The following is a 20,851-nucleotide window of genomic DNA, read 5'->3' on the forward strand; positions in this document are numbered from 1 at the left end:
TGTCTAAAACTTCCTGTCCTTAGTTGCTCAGTTGTCGCTCTTTTGTGAGGTTAATTTTATTAGCCCTTCAGTCACCTGAGACTTCCAGGGTAAAGGAGATCTGAATTTCTAGTTCTCTCGTCAGTTCCCTGCTCATGCCCTTCCCTTTTAAAAAATAATAAAATGTTCATTCTTTATACCTCATTAGGAGCAAAAAACAATTTCTTCTTTGCAAGTTAACTTTAAATATTGCTGAAAAAAACAATTAACACTCGGCACTTCCATAAGATTTCCAGTGTCAAAAGAACTGATTCTGGAGTCTAATGAACAGGCATCAATGGAATAAAAACTAGCCGAGTATTGCAGTGTGCTAGGAACATCCCGTCTAGGTTTGTGACTACAGCTTTGGAAAACTCACAGAAAAATCTGCCCCCACATCCCAGGTTTTATACTGAGCCCAGTTGTTTGGACAACGTTATGTGAATACTCAAGTACAGACTACCACACGATCAATAAAGCTCAATTATGTATTTCTCTACGGAGTCTTAAAAAGTTCCAGGCAGGAACATGGGGTGGAGGACACGAGCAAATACAAAGCTTCTTGATGCACGACCTGTATTTTAATCTTTACAACTACTGATCTGAGTAGCTTAACATGGAATTATGTTGTTTCTCTCAAAGGTTTCAACAAGTTTTATTCCACTAGAGGGCAACTGTTTTACACACTCAAATTTTGTGCAAGGAAAAAAAACCAAAATTAAACCTTGAGGACTTCTGTTCAAATGCAGTCCAATGGAGTTGCAACCAAACACCATTTTCTTAATTTTGCTAAATTATGTTGTCACAGAAAGGACAAGTTTAAATATATGTTTTTATCTGACTTAATCTGCAGCTTCCTTACTCAACATTACTATGTGTTTAAGTTTAGTTGTGTCATTTTGGTGTGTTGCAACAGCATAGTACTTTAAGTAATGTCTGATTGAATTTTTTTGGGCAGGGATACATAAGAATGGCCATACTGGGTAAGCAAAGTAAGTAGTTGTGGAATAAGAGGGAAGATTCTCTCATGGATTGGTAACTGGTTAAAAGATAGGAAACAAAGGGTAGGAATAAATGGTCAGTTTTCAGAATGGAGAGAGGTAAACAGATTTTTACTTCATTTGATTCTACGCTTTATTTCACATATAGTGCCACCCCCCCACCAGCACGACCTGTTCTGTCCTTCAGAAATATTTTGTTACCCTGGTATTACTGTGTCCCATTGATTATCCTCATTCCATCAAGTTTCTGTTATGCCTGTTATATCAATATCCTCATTTAATATGAGACACTCTAGTTCACCCATCTTATTATTTTGACTTCTAGCATTGGTATATAAGCACTTTAAAAACTTGTCACTTTTTAGCTGTCTGCCATTACATGATGTAATTGAATGGGACTTTTTTTTTTTTTGACTGTTTCTCATCAGATCCTACCTGTATTTTATCATCTTCCATCCTCTCCTCCTCAAGACATAGAGAATTTCCATTTATAGATCCTCCCCTAAGGGATGTCCAAACCACGTGCTCCTCCGCACCCGTCGGCTTTCCCCCAGCCCTTAGTTTAAAAACGTCTCTATGACCCTTTTAATTTTAAGCGCCAGCAATCTGGTTGCATTTTGGTTTAGGTGGAGCCCACCCTTCCTGTATAGGCTCCCCCTTTCCCCAAAATTTTCCCAATTCCTAATAAATATAAACCGCTCCTCCCTACACCATCGTCTCATCAACGCATTGAGACCCTGCAGTTCTACCTGTCTAACTAGCCGTGTGTGGGGAAAAGACGGTTACTCACCGTTGTAACTGTTGTTCTTCGAGATGTGTTGCTCATATCCATTCCAGTCAGGTGTGCGCGCGCCGCGTGCACGATCGTCGGAAAACTTTTACCCTAGCAACACCCGGTGGGTCGGCTGTGGAGCCCCCTGGAGTGGCGCCCTCATGGCGCCGGATATATACCGCAGCCGACCCAGCGCCCCCTCAGTTCCTTCTTGCCGGCTACTCCGACAGTGGGGAAGGGGGGCGGGTTTGGAATGGATATGAGCAACACATCTCGAAGAACAACAGTTACAACGGTGAGTAACCGTCTTTTCTTCTTCGAGTGCTTGCTCATATCCATTCCAGTCAGGTGACTCCCAAGCCCCACCTAGGTGGCGGGGTCGGAGTGAGACATTGCTGTGTGCAGAACCGCTGACCCGAAAGCAGCATCGTCTCTGGATTGTTGCACCAGCGCATAGTGCGCTGCGAACGTGTGCACCGAAGACCACACTGCAGCTCTACAAATGTCCTGGATCGGGACTTGAGCCAGGAAGGCAGTCGAGGAGGCCTGGGCCCTCGTGGAGTGAGCGGTGAGGCGTGGCGTCGGGACACCGGCCAGGTCGTAACAAGCACGAATGCAGGACGTGATCCAAGAGGACAGGCACTGTGAGGAGACCGGTGAGCCCTTCATCCGGTCGGCCACCGCAACGAAGAGTTGCGTCGTCTTTCTAAACGGCTTTGTACGGTCAATGTAGAAAGCCAGGGCCCTGCGTACGTCCAAAGAATGCAGACGCTGGTCTTGACGAGTAGCGTGTGGCTTTGGATGGAAGACCGGGAGAAAGATGTCCTGGTTTACGTGGAAAGGTGAAACCACCTTCGGAAGAAAGGCAGGGTGGGGGCGAAGCTGCACCTTGTCCTTGTGGAACACCGTGTATGGGGGCTCGGACGTCAGCGCTCTGAGTTCAGAAACACGCCGTGCTGAGGTAATGGCTACGAGGAAGGCCGTCTTCCAGGATAAGTACAGGAGCGAACAGGTCGCTAATGGTTCAAACGGGGGCCCTGTGAGCCTGGAGAGAACAAGGTTGAGGTCCCACGTTGGAACCGGCTGGCGTATTTGTGGGTACAGCCGGTCCAAGCCCTTGAGGAATCTAACGACCATCGGGTTAGAGAAGACCGATGACGAGAGTTCTCCTGGGTGGAATGCCGAAATGGCGGCGAGGTGAACCCTGATTGAAGATACCGCCAAGCCTTGCTGTCTTAGTGACAGGAGATAGTCCAGTATGAGAGGGATAGGTGCCTGCAAGGGGGACGTAGCCCGTTGCTGACACCAACCGGAGAACCGCTTCCACTTGGCTAAGTAAGTGGACCGTGTAGAGGGCTTCCTACTTCCCAGCAGGATCTGCTGGACGGACTGCGAACATTGTTGCTCCGTCTGACTCAGCCATGGAGCATCCACGCTGTGAGGTGGAGCGATTGTAGGTCGGGGTGACACAGACGGCCGTGGTCCTGAGAGATGAGATCCGGACTCAAGGGGAGCGTGATCGGCGCTTGAACCGACAGCTCTAGCAGTGTGGTGTACCAGTGCTGCCTCGGCCAAGCGGGAGCCACTAGAATTACTCGTGCCTGGTCGGTGCGGATCTTGAGCAGCACCCTGTGGACAAGCGGAAATGGGGGAAAGGCGTAGAACAGGTGACCCTTCCACGTTAGAAGGAATGCGTCCGACAGAGAGCCTGGAGCTCGTCCGTAAAGGGAGCAGAATGCGTGGCACTTCCTGTTGGCCCGGGATGCGAATAGGTCGATCTGGGGAAATCCCCACCTCCGGAAGACGGAATAGATGACATCCGGGCGAATCGACCACTCGTGCGTCTGGAAGGACCTGCTGAGACGGTCCGCCAGCGTATTCTGGACTCCAGGCAGGAATGATGCGGTGAGATAGATCGAGTGGGCGATGCAGAAGTCCCACAAGCGAATGGCCTCTTGGCATAGGAGCGATGAGTGGGCTCCGCCTTGCTTGTTGATGTAAAACATGGCCGTGGTGTTGTCGGTGAGGACCAGCACGCAACGGCCCTGTAGGAAGTTGAGGAATGCCTGGCAGGCTAGGCGCACCGCCATCAGTTCCCGGACGTTGACGTGTAGGGCTAATTCGGAAGCGGACCACAGACCCTGGGTATGACGCTCCCCGAGGTGAGCGCCCCATCCTAGAGATGAAGCGTCCGTGACCAGGTGGAGGGAAGGTTGTGGGGCGTGAAAAGGCACTCCTGCACAGACCACTGCGCGATCCAACCACCAGGTGAGGGAGGTCAAGACCGAGGGCGGGACCGTGACCAGCATGTTCAGGTCGTCCCGGTGAGGACGGTACACCGATGACACCCAAGCCTGCAGTGGGCGAAGCCGCAGTCTGGCGTGGCTGGTTACGTAGGTGCACGAGGCCATGTGACCCAACAGGGTAAGGCATGTTCTTATGATGGTGAACGGAGATGCCCGCAGTCCATGAATGACGCGTGCGATGGACTGAAAGCGACCTTCTGGCAGAATGGCTCGTGCGCTTCTGGAGTCCAGGATCGCTCCAATGAACTCTATTCTCTGTGTTGGCACCAGAGTGGACTTCTCCCTGTTGAGTAGAATGCCCAGTTCGTGGAAAGTCTGTGTCACCATGTGGACGTGAGCTTGAACTTGGTCCCTGGTGCGGCCGCGCACCAGCCAGTCGTCCAAATACGGGAACAGCTGTACCCCTCGTCGGCGAAGGTATGCCGCGACGACTGCCAGACATTTCGTGAACACTCTGGGAGCCGAGGACAAGCCGAAGGGAAGGACTGCGAATTGGTAGTGCACCTTGTTCACTACAAATCGCAGGAAGCGCCTGTGAGGCGGATAAATAGCTATATGGAAGTAAGCGTCCTTCATGTCGAGGGCGGCGAACCAGTCTCCAGGATCCAGCGAGGGAATAATGGTCCCCAATGATACCATGCGGAACTTCAACTTTACTATGAATTTGTTGAGTCCGCGCAGGTCTAAGATGGGACGTAGACCCCCTTTCGATTTGGGGATCAGGAAGTAGCGGGAATAAAACCCCCTGCCCCTTAACTCCTGCGGAACCTCCTCTATGGCTCCCATAGAGAGGAGCCCAAAAACCTCCTGTGAAAGGAGTTGCTCGTGAGAAGGGTCCCTGAAGAGGGACGGGGAGGGGGAGTGAGAGGGGGGGGGGCGAGGAAAATTGGAGGGCGTATCCCTTCTCCACCGTGCGAAGGACCCAACGGTCTGATGTTATAAGGGACCAAGCACGGTGGAAACGGGAAAGGCGATCCCGGAAGGGGGGAGATGAATCCTGGGTGCTGGTTCTGGTGCCGTCCTCGACCGCACCTTCAAAAGGCTTGTCTAGGCCCTCAAGGTGGTCTCGGCTGGCCCTGGTTCTGACCGGGTTGAGGGCCGGTCGACCGTCGCCTACCGCCTCGACCCCGCCTCCTGGCAAAGTCCTGTCTCGGGCGAGGCGGGGGAGGGTAGAACCTCTGAGGCTGGGGCCTGAAGGGTCTGCGTTGTGGACCCGGGACGTGCATCCCCAGAGAGCGCATCATTGTTCGAGAGTCCTTAAGGTTTTGGAGCCTCGAGTCTGTCTTTTCCGAAAACAGGCCCTGACCCTCAAAGGGCAAGTCCTGGAGGGTCTGCTGCAGTTCAGGTGGCAGGCCCGACACCTGGAGCCAGGAGGTTCGCCTCATAGCTATACCCGACGCTAGGGTCCTAGCGGCCGAGTCGGCTATATCCAGTGAGGTCTGTAGGGAGGTGCGTGCCACCCGCTTACCCTCCTCTACCAAAGTTCCGAACTCTTCCCTAGATTCCTGGGGAACCAGTTCCTTGAACTTCTCCATGGAGGACCAGGTGTTAAAACTATATCGGCTTAGGAGCGCCTGCTGGTTGGCCGCCCTAAGCTGAAGCCCCCCCGCGGAATAGACCTTGCGCCCGAACAAATCGAAGCGCTTAGCGTCCTTCGATTTCGGCGCTGCCGCCTGCTGACCATGGCGCTCCCGTGCATTTACTGATGAGACCACCAGCGAGCACGGTTGAGGGTGAGTGTACAAGTACTCATGGTCCTTGGAGGGTACAAAGTACTTCCTCTCCACGCCCTTGGCCGTGGGGGGAATAGAGGCCGGGGTTTGCCAGATGGAGGTGGCATTGGTCTGAATGGAGCGAATCAGCGGTAACGCGACCCTGGATGGGGTGTCCGCTGAAAGGATGTTCACGATCGGGTCGTGAACCTCCACGATCTCCTCCATCTGAAGGTCCATATTGCGCGCCACCCGGCGCAACAGGTCCTGGTGGGCCCGGAGGTCTATGGGGGGCGGACCCATGGCGGATGTCCCCGCTACCGCCTCATCAGGCGAGGAGGAGGAGGATACGCCCGGTGGCAAGGGGTCCAAAGGCAAGTCTTGCTCCAGGTGCTCCTGGAGCTGGGCCTCGCTCGTCCCAGTGTCTATGGCCTGCGCCGGCGTGGGCACTGGAGCCTCCATGCCCCCTGGCGGGGGGCGGGAGATGGTGGCCTCCGGGGCTCTGGGCTCAGAGCGTGCCGAGCGGGAGGCAGACGGTGGGGCCCCTTGGGCTTGGTGATAGGCCCATGGGGTCCAAAAGGACCAGTGAGCAGGTCCCTGCGTAGGGTCCTCTGCCATGTCCTGCGAGTGCCCGAAGTCCGCCGAAGCCGCCTGTCCCTGTGGAGGGTAGGCCGATCTAGAGGCCCCTTCAGAGGAGTGGGACGCGGATCTTGACGGCCATGGCGGTGCCGAACGCGAAGCATCCGTCCCCGGCTGGTGCGGTGCCGGTCGGTGCCGGTCGTAGGACGATCTGTCCCAGCGTGCCGGAGAATGGTGCCTGGATCGGGATCGGTGCCGGTAGCCCCGCCGGTGCCGCGATCCGGATCTGGAGCGGGACGACGATCGCGACGACACCCGGTGCCGGGAGCGGTCCCTCGATCGGCGCTCATACCGGTACCGGGAGGTGCGCCTCGAGTCCGATCGGTGCCGGCGGTCGCGACGGTGCCGAGATGTGGAGCGGCGCCGCGAAGAGGACCTCGACCGCGAGTACGACCGGCGCCGAGGTGATAGTCGGCGCCGGGACTCCGAGCGGCGTCGGGACCTGCTCCGAGACCTGGAGCGGTGCCGAGAGTCCACGGTTGGAGACGGTGGGCGCACCAGTGCAGGCTTGCCTCTCGACTGCACAATGCGCGGAGCCACCGGTGCCGGGAGCTGCGACGGTGCCGGCTCCGTGAGTGCGATCAGGTCCCTCGCGGTATTAAACGTCTCCGGAGTCGAGGGGAGACAAGGTTCCACCACCAGCCTAGGTGGGGAAGCAGTCCGTACCGGACTCAACGGCCTCGGTGCCGGAGTCGACGGTGTGGCCGCCTGCTTTTGGCGGTCCAAAGGCGGACGCGGCTCTACCCCCGGCACAGGGGGAGCCGGCGTCTTCAGGGCAGCAGTGTCCTGAGCCTTGCGGGCCTTCTTATGGCCTGGAGAGAGGGATCGGCGCCGAGTCCCCTGAGGTGGGCGCGGTGCCGAAGTCTGCCGGTGCCGGGAGGACTTGTCCGCGGCGCCGGTCGGAGCCGCTGGGGCGCTGCGCACCGACGCGCTCGGTGCCGGGGTCGGGCGCGCCGAGGGAGGATCCGGGCTGAGCGCCGCCTCCATGAGGAGCTGCCGAAGCCGAAAGTCCCGCTCCTTCCTCGTTCGAGGCTTGAAGGCCTTGCAGATTGGGCACTTATCTGCGTGATGGGCTTCCCCGAGGCACTTCAAGCAGGAGGCGTGCGGGTCACTTGTTGGCATCGGCTTCGCGCAGGACGCGCACGGCTTAAAGCCAGGAGCCTTGGGCATGAGCCCGGTATGCTCCGGGGGGAAAAAAAGGGGGGAGAACAACCCCCTTAACCCCCGCTCACAATTTAGAGCAGCTACCAGCTAAATAACAACTATCTAAAGACTCTAACTACTATACAACTATCTAAACTATCTACAGAAATAAGCTAGACGCTAGGGAGTGTGGAGACCAGCTAAGCTGTGCTCCGTAGTTCCAACGACCGTCAGGGGCGGTAAGAAGGAACTGAGGGGGCGCTGGGTCGGCTGCGGTATATATCCGGCGCCATGAGGGCGCCACTCCAGGGGGCTCCACAGCCGACCCACCGGGTGTTGCTAGGGTAAAAGTTTTCCGACGATCGTGCACGCGGCGCGCGCACACCTGACTGGAATGGATATGAGCAAGCACTCGAAGAAGAACTGGAAGCATTTCAGAGAATGCTACCCTAGAGGTCCTGGACTTCAATCTCTTATCTAGCAGCCTAAATTTGGCCTCCAGGACCTCTCTCCTATCCTTCCCTATGTCGTTGGTACCTCCATGTACCATGACCACCGGCTCCTCCCCAGCACTACACATAAGCCTATCTAGAGGTCTCGAGAGATGCGCAACCTTTGCACCAGGCAGGCAAGTCACCATGTGGTTCTCCCAGTCATCGCATCCCGTTTCTAATGATCGAATACTAATACCTGTCTCTTCCTAATAACTGATACCCCAGAGAGGTATCCTCGGTATGAGAGAATACCACATCATCATCTGGAAGGAGGATACCAACTATTGGATCATTTCCCTCTGCTCCTGTTGGATGTTCTCCTTCCCTGAGGCTTTCATCCTCAACAGCACAGAGGCTGTCAGACCAGGGGTGGGACCGTTCTACTGTGTCCCAGCAAGTCTCATCTATGTACCACTGTCTCCTTTAGCTCCTCCAGCTTAGCCACCCTGGTCTCCAAAGCCCATACACAGTTTCTGAGGGCCAGGAGCTCCTTGCACCGAATGCACACATATGCCACCTGCCCATTGGGACACCACTCGTTGGGGCAGACAGCTTGATGTTTTGGGTCAGCACTAAGTGCAACTTTTTACACTTCACAAATAACATTTGCACATACAGATGCTTGTTTTTATTTGCAATAGCGTGCTGCTAAAGACTCATAAGTTTACTTTGATACCCATCAGTCCACAACAGAAAGTGAATCTGGATGTTCCACCTGTAGTTGCAGAATACTTTAGAGTGCATTTGTCAGTACGATTTGCACTAACATCAGACAATGTAGAGATGCTACTTTATTCTCAAGGTTCATTACAACAGGAGTCTTCACTTAAATATATGAACAAAACCCATTAAATTTTGTAATTGGCTACCCATTACAAGCATGGTGCCTTTCCACATATTTAAGTGCCCATAAGTAGTTATGAGGTTGGATGTGGCATATTTTGTGTTTTGCTCTTATGAATGAGTGAGGAATTATTTGGTCGTACAACACCTAGAGTGTGTTAGTTAAAATGCAAAGGATTCTGCACACTAAGGCTGGAATTGTGAATACACAAAAGGCCCTATCTACATTGCACTGTTGTTTTAATACTGTAATTTGATAGTGCCTGTGCAAAGCCTTGCATCTACGCACAATAGCCACTGGACGTGTTTTACAAGCATTGTTTGCAATACCTCAGACAATATCTTTAGTAGCTAGGCCCATCTGAACCAGGTAAGCCTAGAATCGCTTCTTCTAAGAGTGGGCAGAAAGCCACTAGTATTGCAGTTGCTGAGCTAGTCCTCAATTCCCACAATGCGGTGTCTCACGCTTGGGAGTTACTCTAAAGCTTTTGCTCTCAGGAACAGTTCTGGGTACTAGAACTAGTTTTGAAACAAATTTTGGTACATCCAGAGTACACCTTACAGCTCATGGAGGTGGAGTTATGTCGGTGTAATAAGGCACTTACATCAGCAGGAGGAAGGCTGTAGTGTAGACACTGACATAATTAGGTCGATATAAGTTGCCTTATGTCGACCTGTGTAGTGTAGACCAGGCGTAAGGGACAGAAATTTATGTATCAACAAAGTCTGCCTCTCTTCTGCATGCATAAATCCCTTTTGACAGAAGACAATGAAAGTAAAAGGCAGAGCTTTCTGGAGAGCAGGGAGAGAGTGAAAAATAGAAGATTGCTCTCTAGCATTATCCCTCCTGCAGTTCCTGAAGGAATTTCCCACATATTAAAATGTTTTTATTTATATATAGTACTGCTCTGCCCTGTGTCCATTTACCATCCTCCTTTCTCACCACAGCTATGGATGGGATATATCCTCACAATGAAGTTGGACTGAACTTCACCTCAGTTTTATGCTGAAATGTATTTGCTCATTAAAGATGTAGAAACATGGATTTATTCTAAAAGCGGTTACCCTACATTAGTTATTTTAGCCCGAATAGTCAAACAGATTCAGCATAAATACAGAAAAGAAACTTTATTACTTGTTTCAAATATTACATGCACTTTCAAAAATTAAAACTCTTTATTTAAACATCTCAATAGCATCTTATCCGTTTGGAGGCAGCAAAGAATACCAAGACAAATATTTTGAAAAGCATTTACAAAAATACATTGCACAAAGTCCTATCTTGCTTCTTTAAAAATAAGTTAGTGTTATTCAAAATATTCCCACCCCAGCTCCTAATTTCAATTTATACAGGATAATTCTGATTTATATATTTAACTTATATGAAACACCTGTACATGTTTTATCTAGCTCTTCTGCATAGGCCATTGGTTCTGTTTCTAGCTGAACTTAAACACTCTTTCTATGGAGATTTTTTTAAAACATTTGAGGACTATTGTGCAACATACAGAAATCTAATTCAGAAAACCAGTCAGCACCATCATTCATCTTTCTGAAAAATATAACATAGCACACCTGTAATTAAGTTGACCCAATAAAATGCATTACAACAGTAAGATACATTTCTCCACATGAATGTCTTTCAGGAATCTTGTTTATAAAGGGTTTCCAGTAACATTCAGAAATAAAATTACAAAATGAGCCTCTAAGTAGGGAGAGCTGTGCAAGCAGTCTGTTAGCAAAATGCAGTTTGTTAATACAATGCAAGTTCCAAGTAAATCCAGTAAGATAATGCTGTTAAGAGTCATTGCTCTAACATTCTTCAATGGGTAATGAATCCTCCACATTAAGGGTATATAACATTGAAACATTGTCTAAAGAATGGTATCTAAATATAGTGGCATTGAGTGTGAATCTCTTTTGCAAGTTACTTCACTGCAGAATTGCTTTTTTAAATTAAAAGTTGAGTCTATGATGTGGAACCTATTTTCACTTAGTGCTTTCACAGTGCAGCACTTGTAAAGTGAGCCAGCCCAATTAATCCTGTGCTGAAGAGAGATTTCTGCACACCAAGATTTTGCCTCTGCAATTTGAGCTCTGAATTGGTCTTATCTGCAGACCATTAGCCAGACTCTCACCTTGGTATATGAGATAAGCCTACTAGATTGCTCAGTAAATGTTAGTACACTGAGCGATTATTCTAACAAGCTAAGTCAAAAGGAAACTAAACAGGAAGAAAACTTAAAATAATTGTAGTGGTTTAAAATCAACCCTGACTTTTACATTAATGCATGGTTCCATGTTAGAGGAAAGATTTTTATGCCTCTGATGTTTAAACTATTTTTGGTTCCATTCACTTTCCTTGACAGTAACATGTATCATATTCTGCATCTACTCAGGAAGTCCTTTTGGGCCTAGCAACAAGTTCAAAAGTCATGGTCAACTAAAGCATACATTAGCCACTATTAGTGTTTAAAAGTGTTCATATGTTTTCACATAGGGAGCCAGGGTAATAGAAGTGTGCAGATGGGGCCTGTATTAAAAACTGATTTCTAGCTGCAGAAAGCATAGCTTATTTAAAAACTGTACATTCAAATGTAATAAAATAAGTATCACCTGTTTGCCAACTTGGCTTTTGAACCAGAGTAGTTTGCATGCAATATTTTTCTCAGAATGGACACATTAAAATATAAAGCTGACTGGCAATTACAAGCTGAGCATCAGAGCAGGTATGAGTTTGTATACAATTCTGCTGACAGTCTTCTGCATTTTATTGAAGAGGAGTATTGATCCTGCAGTACATGTCACATATCCTCATCCTTTAAAGATTCCAGTGTTCTAGGTTTTCCAGTATATACAAACAGAAAATATACAACAAAAAAGCTGTAGTGTAGTAGTTTATTCAGTAGGTTTTCCATGCACTCTGAACCGATACAGACAGGTGTACTCTGTATGGCCCCAATTAGAAAAAATTCTTAGCTCCACTATCTGGAATGCATTTTCATTTTTCTCCTGAAAAAACATGAAAAAAAAAAAAAGAATCAGACTTTACTCACCACTTTATTTTTCTCTGTAGACAACTGATGTTGATCACCTCAAGTTGTTTAAGAGTAGCAGCCAAATCACTACACTACATACATCATTAATTGCTTAAGTAGTTAAGTTATATACCCAAAAGGTAATCACAATTTATGGATAGTCTCTTGCAATCTACACAAGCTGTCAAATTTTCATTGTCTTTGCTTGACTTCCCATGCTCTGCTGGAGATCTAGATGAAGTAAAAATTCTTAATGCTTTTATTTAAAAGCTTGAAAGCAGGAATAAGAGTTTTATAGCAAAATAACCTTTAAAATAAGCCATAGTAACTTTCCAGGTCACAGAGAATTTCAGATGAACAGTGCTATAGTTTTACTGAGTGAAAGTTACTGATCTAATCCACTGTGGGGTGGGACCAGTTTAACTGTGGTCCAACTGACTTAATATGGATATTGCAAATTTCTGGTGCTGAAAGACATTCTTCATTATGCATGTTTTATGGAAGGCAAAAATAAAAATGCCAAAATGACTCTTCACTTGCAATGGCGCAAGTCAGGAATAATTCCATTACGTTATTGCAGTTATCAGTGCAAGAGTTAAATCAGAATCACATTTCAGAATGCTAGCATTTTGCATACTAGCACACGGGTAGTGAAAGGCATCAGCAAACGTATCAAAGCAGTGTTAAAATTAAATTACTGCTATTACTGCAAGAGGCAAGTCAAGTGGCTTTGGCAACAGCTATATATTTTCTGTTAATGTGGGCTTACCGTCACTTGAAACATCTGTAGTGACTCTCCTCCTTGATCATAGACATACTGTCCTAGAAGGGTACCTTCTTCCTGATATTCATCTTCTAGACCCTATCATCAAGAGTTAAGCCTTGATTATTTTTTTTTTTCCAAATTTCAGATAATCAGAATGACAAAACTAAGTTTGGTTGCAGTTATAGGGTGTCATATTCTTAACAGGGGTGGGCGGTACAACCACTAGTTAGCATTGTGTAGAAAATAAAGGTTGTCCAGGAATAACAAGAATGAAAGAAAAGGTGGGACCAGGAAAGGGTGGGATTGAAGAAGACTGGGATGGGTACCAATGCTCATTATTTTACATATTTCATGTCAACTGGAAATAAAAACAAAGTTTCCAGGAGGTCAAAATGGACCATGACTGTGCCATACAGCTGTAGACTACTGTTATGTGACAGTGCCTGAAAGGATTACGATCCATTCCTTTTATGAAGGCATAAAGTGCTTGGACTTAAAGATCACTTTAGATAATCATCACACAAGTTTAATAAGTTTTGATTACTTTACTTTAATGCACTTCTCTGTAAACTAGATGAGTAAAACAGAAGCATTAGAATTTTTAAAAACAATACTTAGCTTTTATACATTATTTCTCATTCATAGATCTCAAAACTCTACAAAAGGGGGTAAATTTAAGAGCAATAAATGTAAATATTAAAATAGAGGGCTGTTTTACACTAATAACAATTTAAAATTGTGAACAGTTCTACTCAAATTATCCAAACAGAGCAAAAACATTTAGTACCTTAACTTTACCAGAGAAAGACTTACATATACTGAGAAATCCTTAGGAGCACTTGTGATATTTCCTGTCGGTGAAAGAGATTTTGGTATATGTTCTAATGTAAAGGCTGCTGGGTAGATCATCATAGAAAGTCTAACTACAAGGTATCCCTGTGATCCTTTGAATGCCCAGCAGTTTCCTGGATACATGTCAGGCTAAAGAGGGGGTGGGGGAGAAAATAAATATTGAACATATTGGTAAAACATTCTAATGAATTTTGAGTTATTAAAGTTTAGTTTCATTAGGTTATACCATAAGAACGGCCGTACTGGGTCAGACCAAAGGTCCATCTAGCCCAGTATCCTGTCTACCGACAGTGGCCAATGCCAGGTGCCCCAGAGGGAGTGAACCTAACAGGTAATGATCAAGTGATCTCTCTCCTGCCATCCATCTCCACCCTCTGACACACAGAGGCTAGGGACACCATTCCTTACCCATCCTGGCTAATAGCCATTAATGGACTTAACCGCCATGAATTTATCCAGTTCTCTTTTAAACGCTGTTATAGTCCTAGCCTTCACAACCTCCTCAGGCAAGGAGTTCCACTGATTATACTTTGTACCCTGTTACATGAAAAACAATTATGTCTATTTCAGACAGTTTGGGTAAATTACCAGATCAAAAAACATTGTTTGCAAGAAGCAGGATATTTCTCCTCTGCAATATCAGCATTAATGTAAAAGTATCAATTCTCATTTTTCTACAATAGTTGAATGGACATTTTCTTGATTTAAAAATTTGAGAGACCATGCACTATAGGTATGATTTAAATTATTCACTGTACAGAAAGATAGAAAACAACTACCAGATATGTATTTTCAGTAATGAAAGAATGTTTTATTCTCAAACATTTTGCAGTGGCTAGTACTTGGTGTTCTGGTGCAAGAGGCTGACAATACAAGTTACAAGTTACTCCTCACCTTTGGGGGGGGGGGGGGGAGAGAACCCCTAATATTATGTATTCAAAGTAGTCTGAAACAAGTTAGACGTTAGACATAAAGGACAGCACTGAATATGTGAATAAACCAACTTTGACAGTTAAATTATACCCCCAGATAGCATTATTGTCATACAATATGCCTGTAAGTATGCATAAGTTAAGAGGAAGCCAAGAGCAATTTTTGTTGATAGAATCATAGAAATGTAGGGCTGGAAGGGACCTCAAGAAGTCATCAAGTCCAGCCCGCTATACTGAGGCAGGAACAAGCAAATCTAGAGCATCCTTGACAGGAGGTTGTCCAACCTGTTCTTAAAAAATGAATTATGGGGATTCCACAATTTTCCAGGGAAGCCTCTTCTAGAGCTTAACTACCCTTCTAGTTCCTAATATCAAACCTAAATTTTTCATGCTGCAGATTAAGTCAATTATATCTTGTCCTACCATCACTGGACATAGAGAACAATTGACCATAGTCCTCTTTATATCAGCCCTTAACACATTTGAAGACTCATTGGGTCCCCCATCAGTCTTCGTTTCTCAAAGCTAAACATGTCCAGGTTTTTTAACCTTTCCTCACAGGTCAGGTTTTCTAAACCTTTGATAATTTTTGTTGCTTTCCTCTGGACTCTTCAATTTGTCCACATCTTTCCTAAAGCGTGGCATCCAGAATACGACAATACTCCAGCTGAGGCTTCACCAGTGCTAAGTAGAGCAAGACAATTACCTCCTGTGTCTTAAATATAACACTCCTGTTAATACACCCCAGAATGATATTGGCTTTTTTTGCAACTGCATCACATTGTAGGTTTATATTCAATTTGTGGTCTACTATAACCCCCAGATCCTTTTCAGCAATACCACCTAGCCAATTATTCCCCATTTTGTAGCTCTGCATGTGATTTTTCCTTCCTAAGTGAAGGTCTTTGCACTTATCTTTACTGAATTTCATCTTAATGAATTCAGATCAATTCTCCAAATTGTCAAGGTTCTTCTGAATTCTAGTTCTAGCCTCCAAAACGCTTGCAACCCTCCCAAGCTTGGTGTCATCTGCAAAGTTTACAAGCATATTCTCCATCCCATTAGCCAAGTCATTAAAATGAAAACATTGAATAGTACTGGATTCAGGACTGACCCCTGTGGAACTCTTCAAGATACGCCCTCCCAATTTGACAGTGAACCATTGAGGATAACTCTGTTTTACAACCAGTTGTGCACCTTGTTTATGGTAAATTAATCTATACCACATTTCCCTAGTTTGATTATGAGAATGTCCTGCGGGACAGCATCAAAAGCCTTACTAAAAATCAAGATACATCATGTCTAGTGCTTTCCCCCGCGCCCTCCCCCCCCCCAATCCACTAGGCCAGAAAACCTGTAGAAGAAAGAAATTAGGTTGGTTTGGTGTGATTTGTTCTTGACAAATCCATACTAACTATTCCTTATAATCCTATTATCCTCTAGGTGCTTACAAATTGATTGTTTAATAATTTGTTCCAGTATCTTTCTAGTTTTGAAGTTAGGCTGACTGATCTATAATTCCTAGGGTTCTCTTTGTTATCTTTTTTAAAAAGACAGGTGCTATGTTTGCCCTTCTCCAGACTTCTGGGACCTCACCTGTCCTCTATGAGTTCTCCAAGATAACGAACAACAGTTCAAAGATTGCTTTAGCTAGTTCCTTAGGTAATCTATCATGAATTTTTGAGTTGAGGTGCTTACTTGAATACATCTAACTTAAATATTCTTTAACCTGTTCTTTCCCTATTTTGGTCTGTGTTCCTTTCCCCTTGTTAATATTGTGGTGAGTATCTGGTCACCTTTGACTTTTTTGTGAAGACAAACAAAATAGGTATTAAACACCTCAACCTTCTTGATGTTATCAGTTATTAGCTCTCTTTCCTCACTAAGTAGAGGATCTACACTTTCCTTAGTCTTTCTACTGCTCCTAATGTATTTAAAAAACACCTCTTCTTATTGCCTTATGTCCCTTATTAGGTGCAACTAATTTTGTGCCTTACCCTTTCTGACTTTGTTCCCACTATTCTTTTGTACTCCTCCCTAGCAGTTGGGGTTCTACATAAAAGTTAGAGCCAATATTGTCACGAGTGATTAGTGATCTTTGGTGCTGAAATTGATTCTTCCTAAAGAGGCGTAAATTTCATAGGATGTGTGCCCAGAAAATTTCTGAAAACCAGGCCTTCCTTCAGATGTTTTAAGCTAGACAACCAAAAAACGGAGGTGTCCAAAACCACTAATGACAGGCCTTGGCCTGTGCTTATTTCTCTCATTTATAGGGTGAATTCTCCTTGGGCTGGCCCTCTGGACAAGGCCTATGCACCACTTTAGTCACATTTAAATCTTCCAAATAAGGCTTAAGTATGATTTAAATGGTGACTAGGCCTTGTGTAGGCTCTCTGCACTGGGCTCTATTCTCAGAAAAAATGAAGTTCCAGGTGCATCTTCCATTTCAAGAAAAATTCTGGTATCCAATGTTTCTTGACAGTGTAGCTTTAAAACACAACTTTCATAGCACAATGGGGTCCTAATCCATGACTTGGTGCTACAGAAATACAAACAACAGGATTTTAGGTATATTCTACTTTTAATTACCTGGATTACCACTCTGGGAGACTGAGAGAAATACCACAAAGGAATTCCAAAGAGACTAATTAGAGCTGTTTTGGTCTCGTAGGTCTCAGAACAGCGAGTACTCAGAATGCTGCCACCTCCAAAAGAAAAGTCAGGTTAAAACACAAATAATGAAGTGTTTCATTTTTCATCAGGTAACTAGTCTTGCTTTCAGTAAAATACTTTTCCAAATTGAACATGCCAATGATTTTTTTCAAACAAGTATTCAAATCCTGTCAAATTCTAGTAACTTTCCTTTAAGCACTGTTATTTTAATGCAAGCGTCCTATCCCCAGATTAAATAGAGTTTTACATTAAGGCAGCTGTACCCCTCTTTTCAAATAGTAGCATATTTCTCAGAAAATAAGTACTATTTTCAGTTTGAAATGAAAATGTATTTTTGAAAAAGAAGTTTAAAAAACTGAACAGGTATGTACTCTCTCAGTAAGTTCATGTTCATAATATGTATACTATACAAAATAGCTATTGTCACTCAATTATCCCCCGGTATTTTCTTTTAAAGTTTCTTCAAACTTGTGCCATACTGTCTTACTTCAAGTATATCAGTATGTTTCCACAGTGCAACCAGGAGTTCAGAGTTAAGTTTGTATGCACTTTTATGGTGTATACTTATTAACATATAAACATCCAACTCAACAAAATACAATATTATAGTATTCCTATTGTTTGTCAAGCATTGGACACAATTCTTGATTTACTGTAAAAATTGACAACTCAGATTACATTGCTGCAAATAGTAGACTGATCTATTTACAGCTTTTCTGCTATATTTACCTCCAGATTCTAAAGCAAAGTCCACCATACCAGTCTTGTCTTGAGAATAAAGTTTCAATGCATTATTTACAATAATGCGTGCTTGCTACAGATATAAGGGAAGAGAGACAGTATGGAAAAAGAAAACATGTTTGGTATTAGATATACATGCATTCAACAGTCTTTATTAACTAAGATAGCGTAAACATTTTAAATAAAATTTTACTAGATCACAGAATCTTTGGAATCAATATCTTTAAGATACATTAGCCAATTTTTGATGAGTGGTAATCAGACTACAATTATGACACTAGGTTACTCTGAATGGCGTTTCTGTAAGTCTCACTCTTCTCTCCACTAGGTTATATATATTTTTTTCTTTATACTTTGGATATTCCTCAGCTTCCAAGACAGCATAGTTTGGCAGGCATTACAGATCATAAAGGGTAATGGACTTTACTTTGTTTCTTTATTGCATCCAATGTGGCTTCTTGTTTTAGGACAGGAATAATAGTGTTTCTAAGTAACAAGACTAGACAGTCTATTGTAACTACCTAATTAACAGTCCACCAGAGGAAACTGCTGACTGAAGCATAAGACCATGTCTACACTACAAATTCTGGTTGATACAAATTACATCAGCATACAGCTGTCAATATTAGTACACTGCTCGTGCATACCTGGCTGCTTGTATCTGCGCTGCATGTGCTCAGGAGTGCTTGCGTCAAAGCAGAGTGCAGTGCACCACAGGTAGGCATCCCAGTGTGCCACACACACTGCCACATGGCTAAAATCTTTTGGGGAAATTTTCGCAATGTGTTGTGGAGTAGAAATGAATGATGCAGTGACCTCTGGGAGCGAGAGGTCAAGTTCCTGCATGCAACTTTCTCCATCCCATAATGCCATCCATATCCCGTAATCTTCATGCTTTTATTTAAGAATTCCACAAACCCACACAGCGCTTTTCCACATCTGCCATCTCTGACAAAAGCATGGAGCCCATGCAGCTCTTCACTGTCCTTATGAATGTTGCAAAGACAGGATGCAAGATCTTCTGGTATCTGCAGACTGAGAAAGAACTGCAATACTTGGGGACATGACGATTTCTTCATAGTGAAAACCAATTCAAGGCTGTTCGTGGTGTTCACGGAGAAGCTGCAGAAAGTGGAGCGCCCCTTCTGGGCCTGAGAAACTAGCATTGACTGGTGAGATAGCATTGCAATGCAGGTTTAGGACGAGATGCAGTAGCTGCAGAACTTTCAAATGTAAAAGGTCACATACGTGGATCTGTGCGCCAACACTGTCCCAGCCCTCCAGCGCAGGGACACCAGAATAAGAGCTGCACTGACAGTTTAGAAGGGAATGGCAATCACACTTGGAAGCTTTCAATGCTGGATTACTACTGGTCAGTGGGAAATCATTTTGGAGTTAGAAAATCCACATTGGGGGCCGTTAATAGTGTCCAGCTATGCAGGACTGACTCTCAGCAATGTACAGGACACAGTGGATGGATTTGAAGCAGTAGGGTTCCCAAAACTGCAGTGGGGCAATAGTTGGCATGCATATCCCTATTTTGGGACCAGCCCACCTTGCCACACAGAGTACATCCATAGGAAAGGCTTACTTTTCTATGGCTATGCATGTGTTGATGGATCACCAGGGATGCTCCACTGATATCAATGGGGGTTGGTCAGGGAACGTGTACAACACTCACATCTTTAAGAACACAGGACTGTTCAGAAAGCTGAAAACAGATATTCTTTCCCAACCAGCAAATCACCATTAGCAATACTGAAATGCCAATAGTGATACTGGAGGACCCTGCCTACCCCTTGTTCCCATGGTTCACAAAGAGCCACCTTGACATCACAGAGGAAAGATTTAACTACCAGCTCAGTACTTAGAGAAGGACAGTTGAATGTGCTTTTGGTAGATTGAAGGAACATTGGTGTGTTTACTTCCAATACTAAATTTCAGCAAAAAAAAAAAAAAAAAAAAAAAAAAAAAAAATCCCGATGGTTATAGCTGCTTGCTGTGCTTCGTATAATATCTCTGAGGCAAAAGGGAAAAGTTGCTGCCAGGGTGGAGGTGGAGTGGCTGTCTGCTGAGTTTGAACAGCAAGACTTAATATGGAACTATGCGGTTGTAGAAGGCTTTGAAAGAGCACTTTAATGGTCAGCCACATTAATGCATTGTGTTGGACTGTGCTGAGCCCCCAAACCAGTAGGGCCAGGGGTACATTTATAAATATTACACTGTCTTTTAGTGAACCTATGAATTACATGCCGCTTGCTGTATATTTACACATATGACTAAGTGTTTTGTTGAACCTATGAGTTCTGTGATGCCATAAACTTACAAGTACTGAGTGCTTGAGTACCACTATGCATTCTACAGTGGGAGTGGTGAACTGAATTTATTTTTAAAAATATATAGAGAGAAATTTATTGAGTGACAGTGCAAAATAACCAATGTGCATATAACCAAGGACCAATACAATACAAACTTCTTACATATATTAACGAAACAGAATTTTAAAATTAGAAAGGCAGCAAACATTTCTGTCCATTTCAGTGCACAGGTGCAGTCTATTCTGGCTACACATAAAGCAACTGTGGCTCTCACAGGACAGTGTATGTGAAGCTGTAGTTTTCCTTACTATCCACCAGCATGGAGCGGTAGGGATAGGGCCCAGGATGCCAGGTGGAATGTTGGGGCGCATGGGAAGCTGCCACCATGGAGTTCTCCAGGGACTGCAAAGGGTGAGGAGTTGGTGATTACTGGACTTGTAGGTCAACCAGAGTCTGCAGTATTTGTTTGCGCTGCCTGAGAAGCTCTCTCCTTTTCCTGCTGGGATTCCTGGGTCTTTCTCCATTTTCTCCTGTCCTCTCTGTCCCTCTCCATGCCGTCTGCCACGTTGGCCACACAGGCCTTTTGTTTGCAGTCTGATTCAT

The 20,851-nt window shown here is 45.3% G+C and overlaps 1 protein-coding gene across 1 annotated transcript in view; it reads right to left on the bottom strand.

Annotated features, from left to right (window-relative positions):
• Positions 1–10,044: 10,044 nt before the first annotated feature.
• The window catches only part of SUN1 (Sad1 and UNC84 domain containing 1), a 45,145-nt gene continuing 34,338 nt past the window's right edge, over positions 10,045–20,851 (bottom strand). The window contains exons 18-22 of the mRNA XM_065412583.1: positions 17,919–18,003; positions 17,106–17,221; positions 13,546–13,713; positions 12,736–12,828; positions 10,045–11,940 (exon numbers count right to left, since the gene is read on the bottom strand). Coding sequence (XP_065268655.1) covers positions 11,827–11,940; positions 12,736–12,828; positions 13,546–13,713; positions 17,106–17,221; positions 17,919–18,003 — 576 coding nt within the window. The 3' untranslated portion in view covers positions 10,045–11,826. The remainder of the gene's footprint in view (positions 11,941–12,735; positions 12,829–13,545; positions 13,714–17,105; positions 17,222–17,918; positions 18,004–20,851) is intronic.

This window comes from Emys orbicularis, chromosome 10 (genome assembly GCF_028017835.1).
Source record: "Emys orbicularis isolate rEmyOrb1 chromosome 10, rEmyOrb1.hap1, whole genome shotgun sequence".
Classification (NCBI taxonomy): domain Eukaryota; kingdom Metazoa; phylum Chordata; order Testudines; family Emydidae; genus Emys; species Emys orbicularis.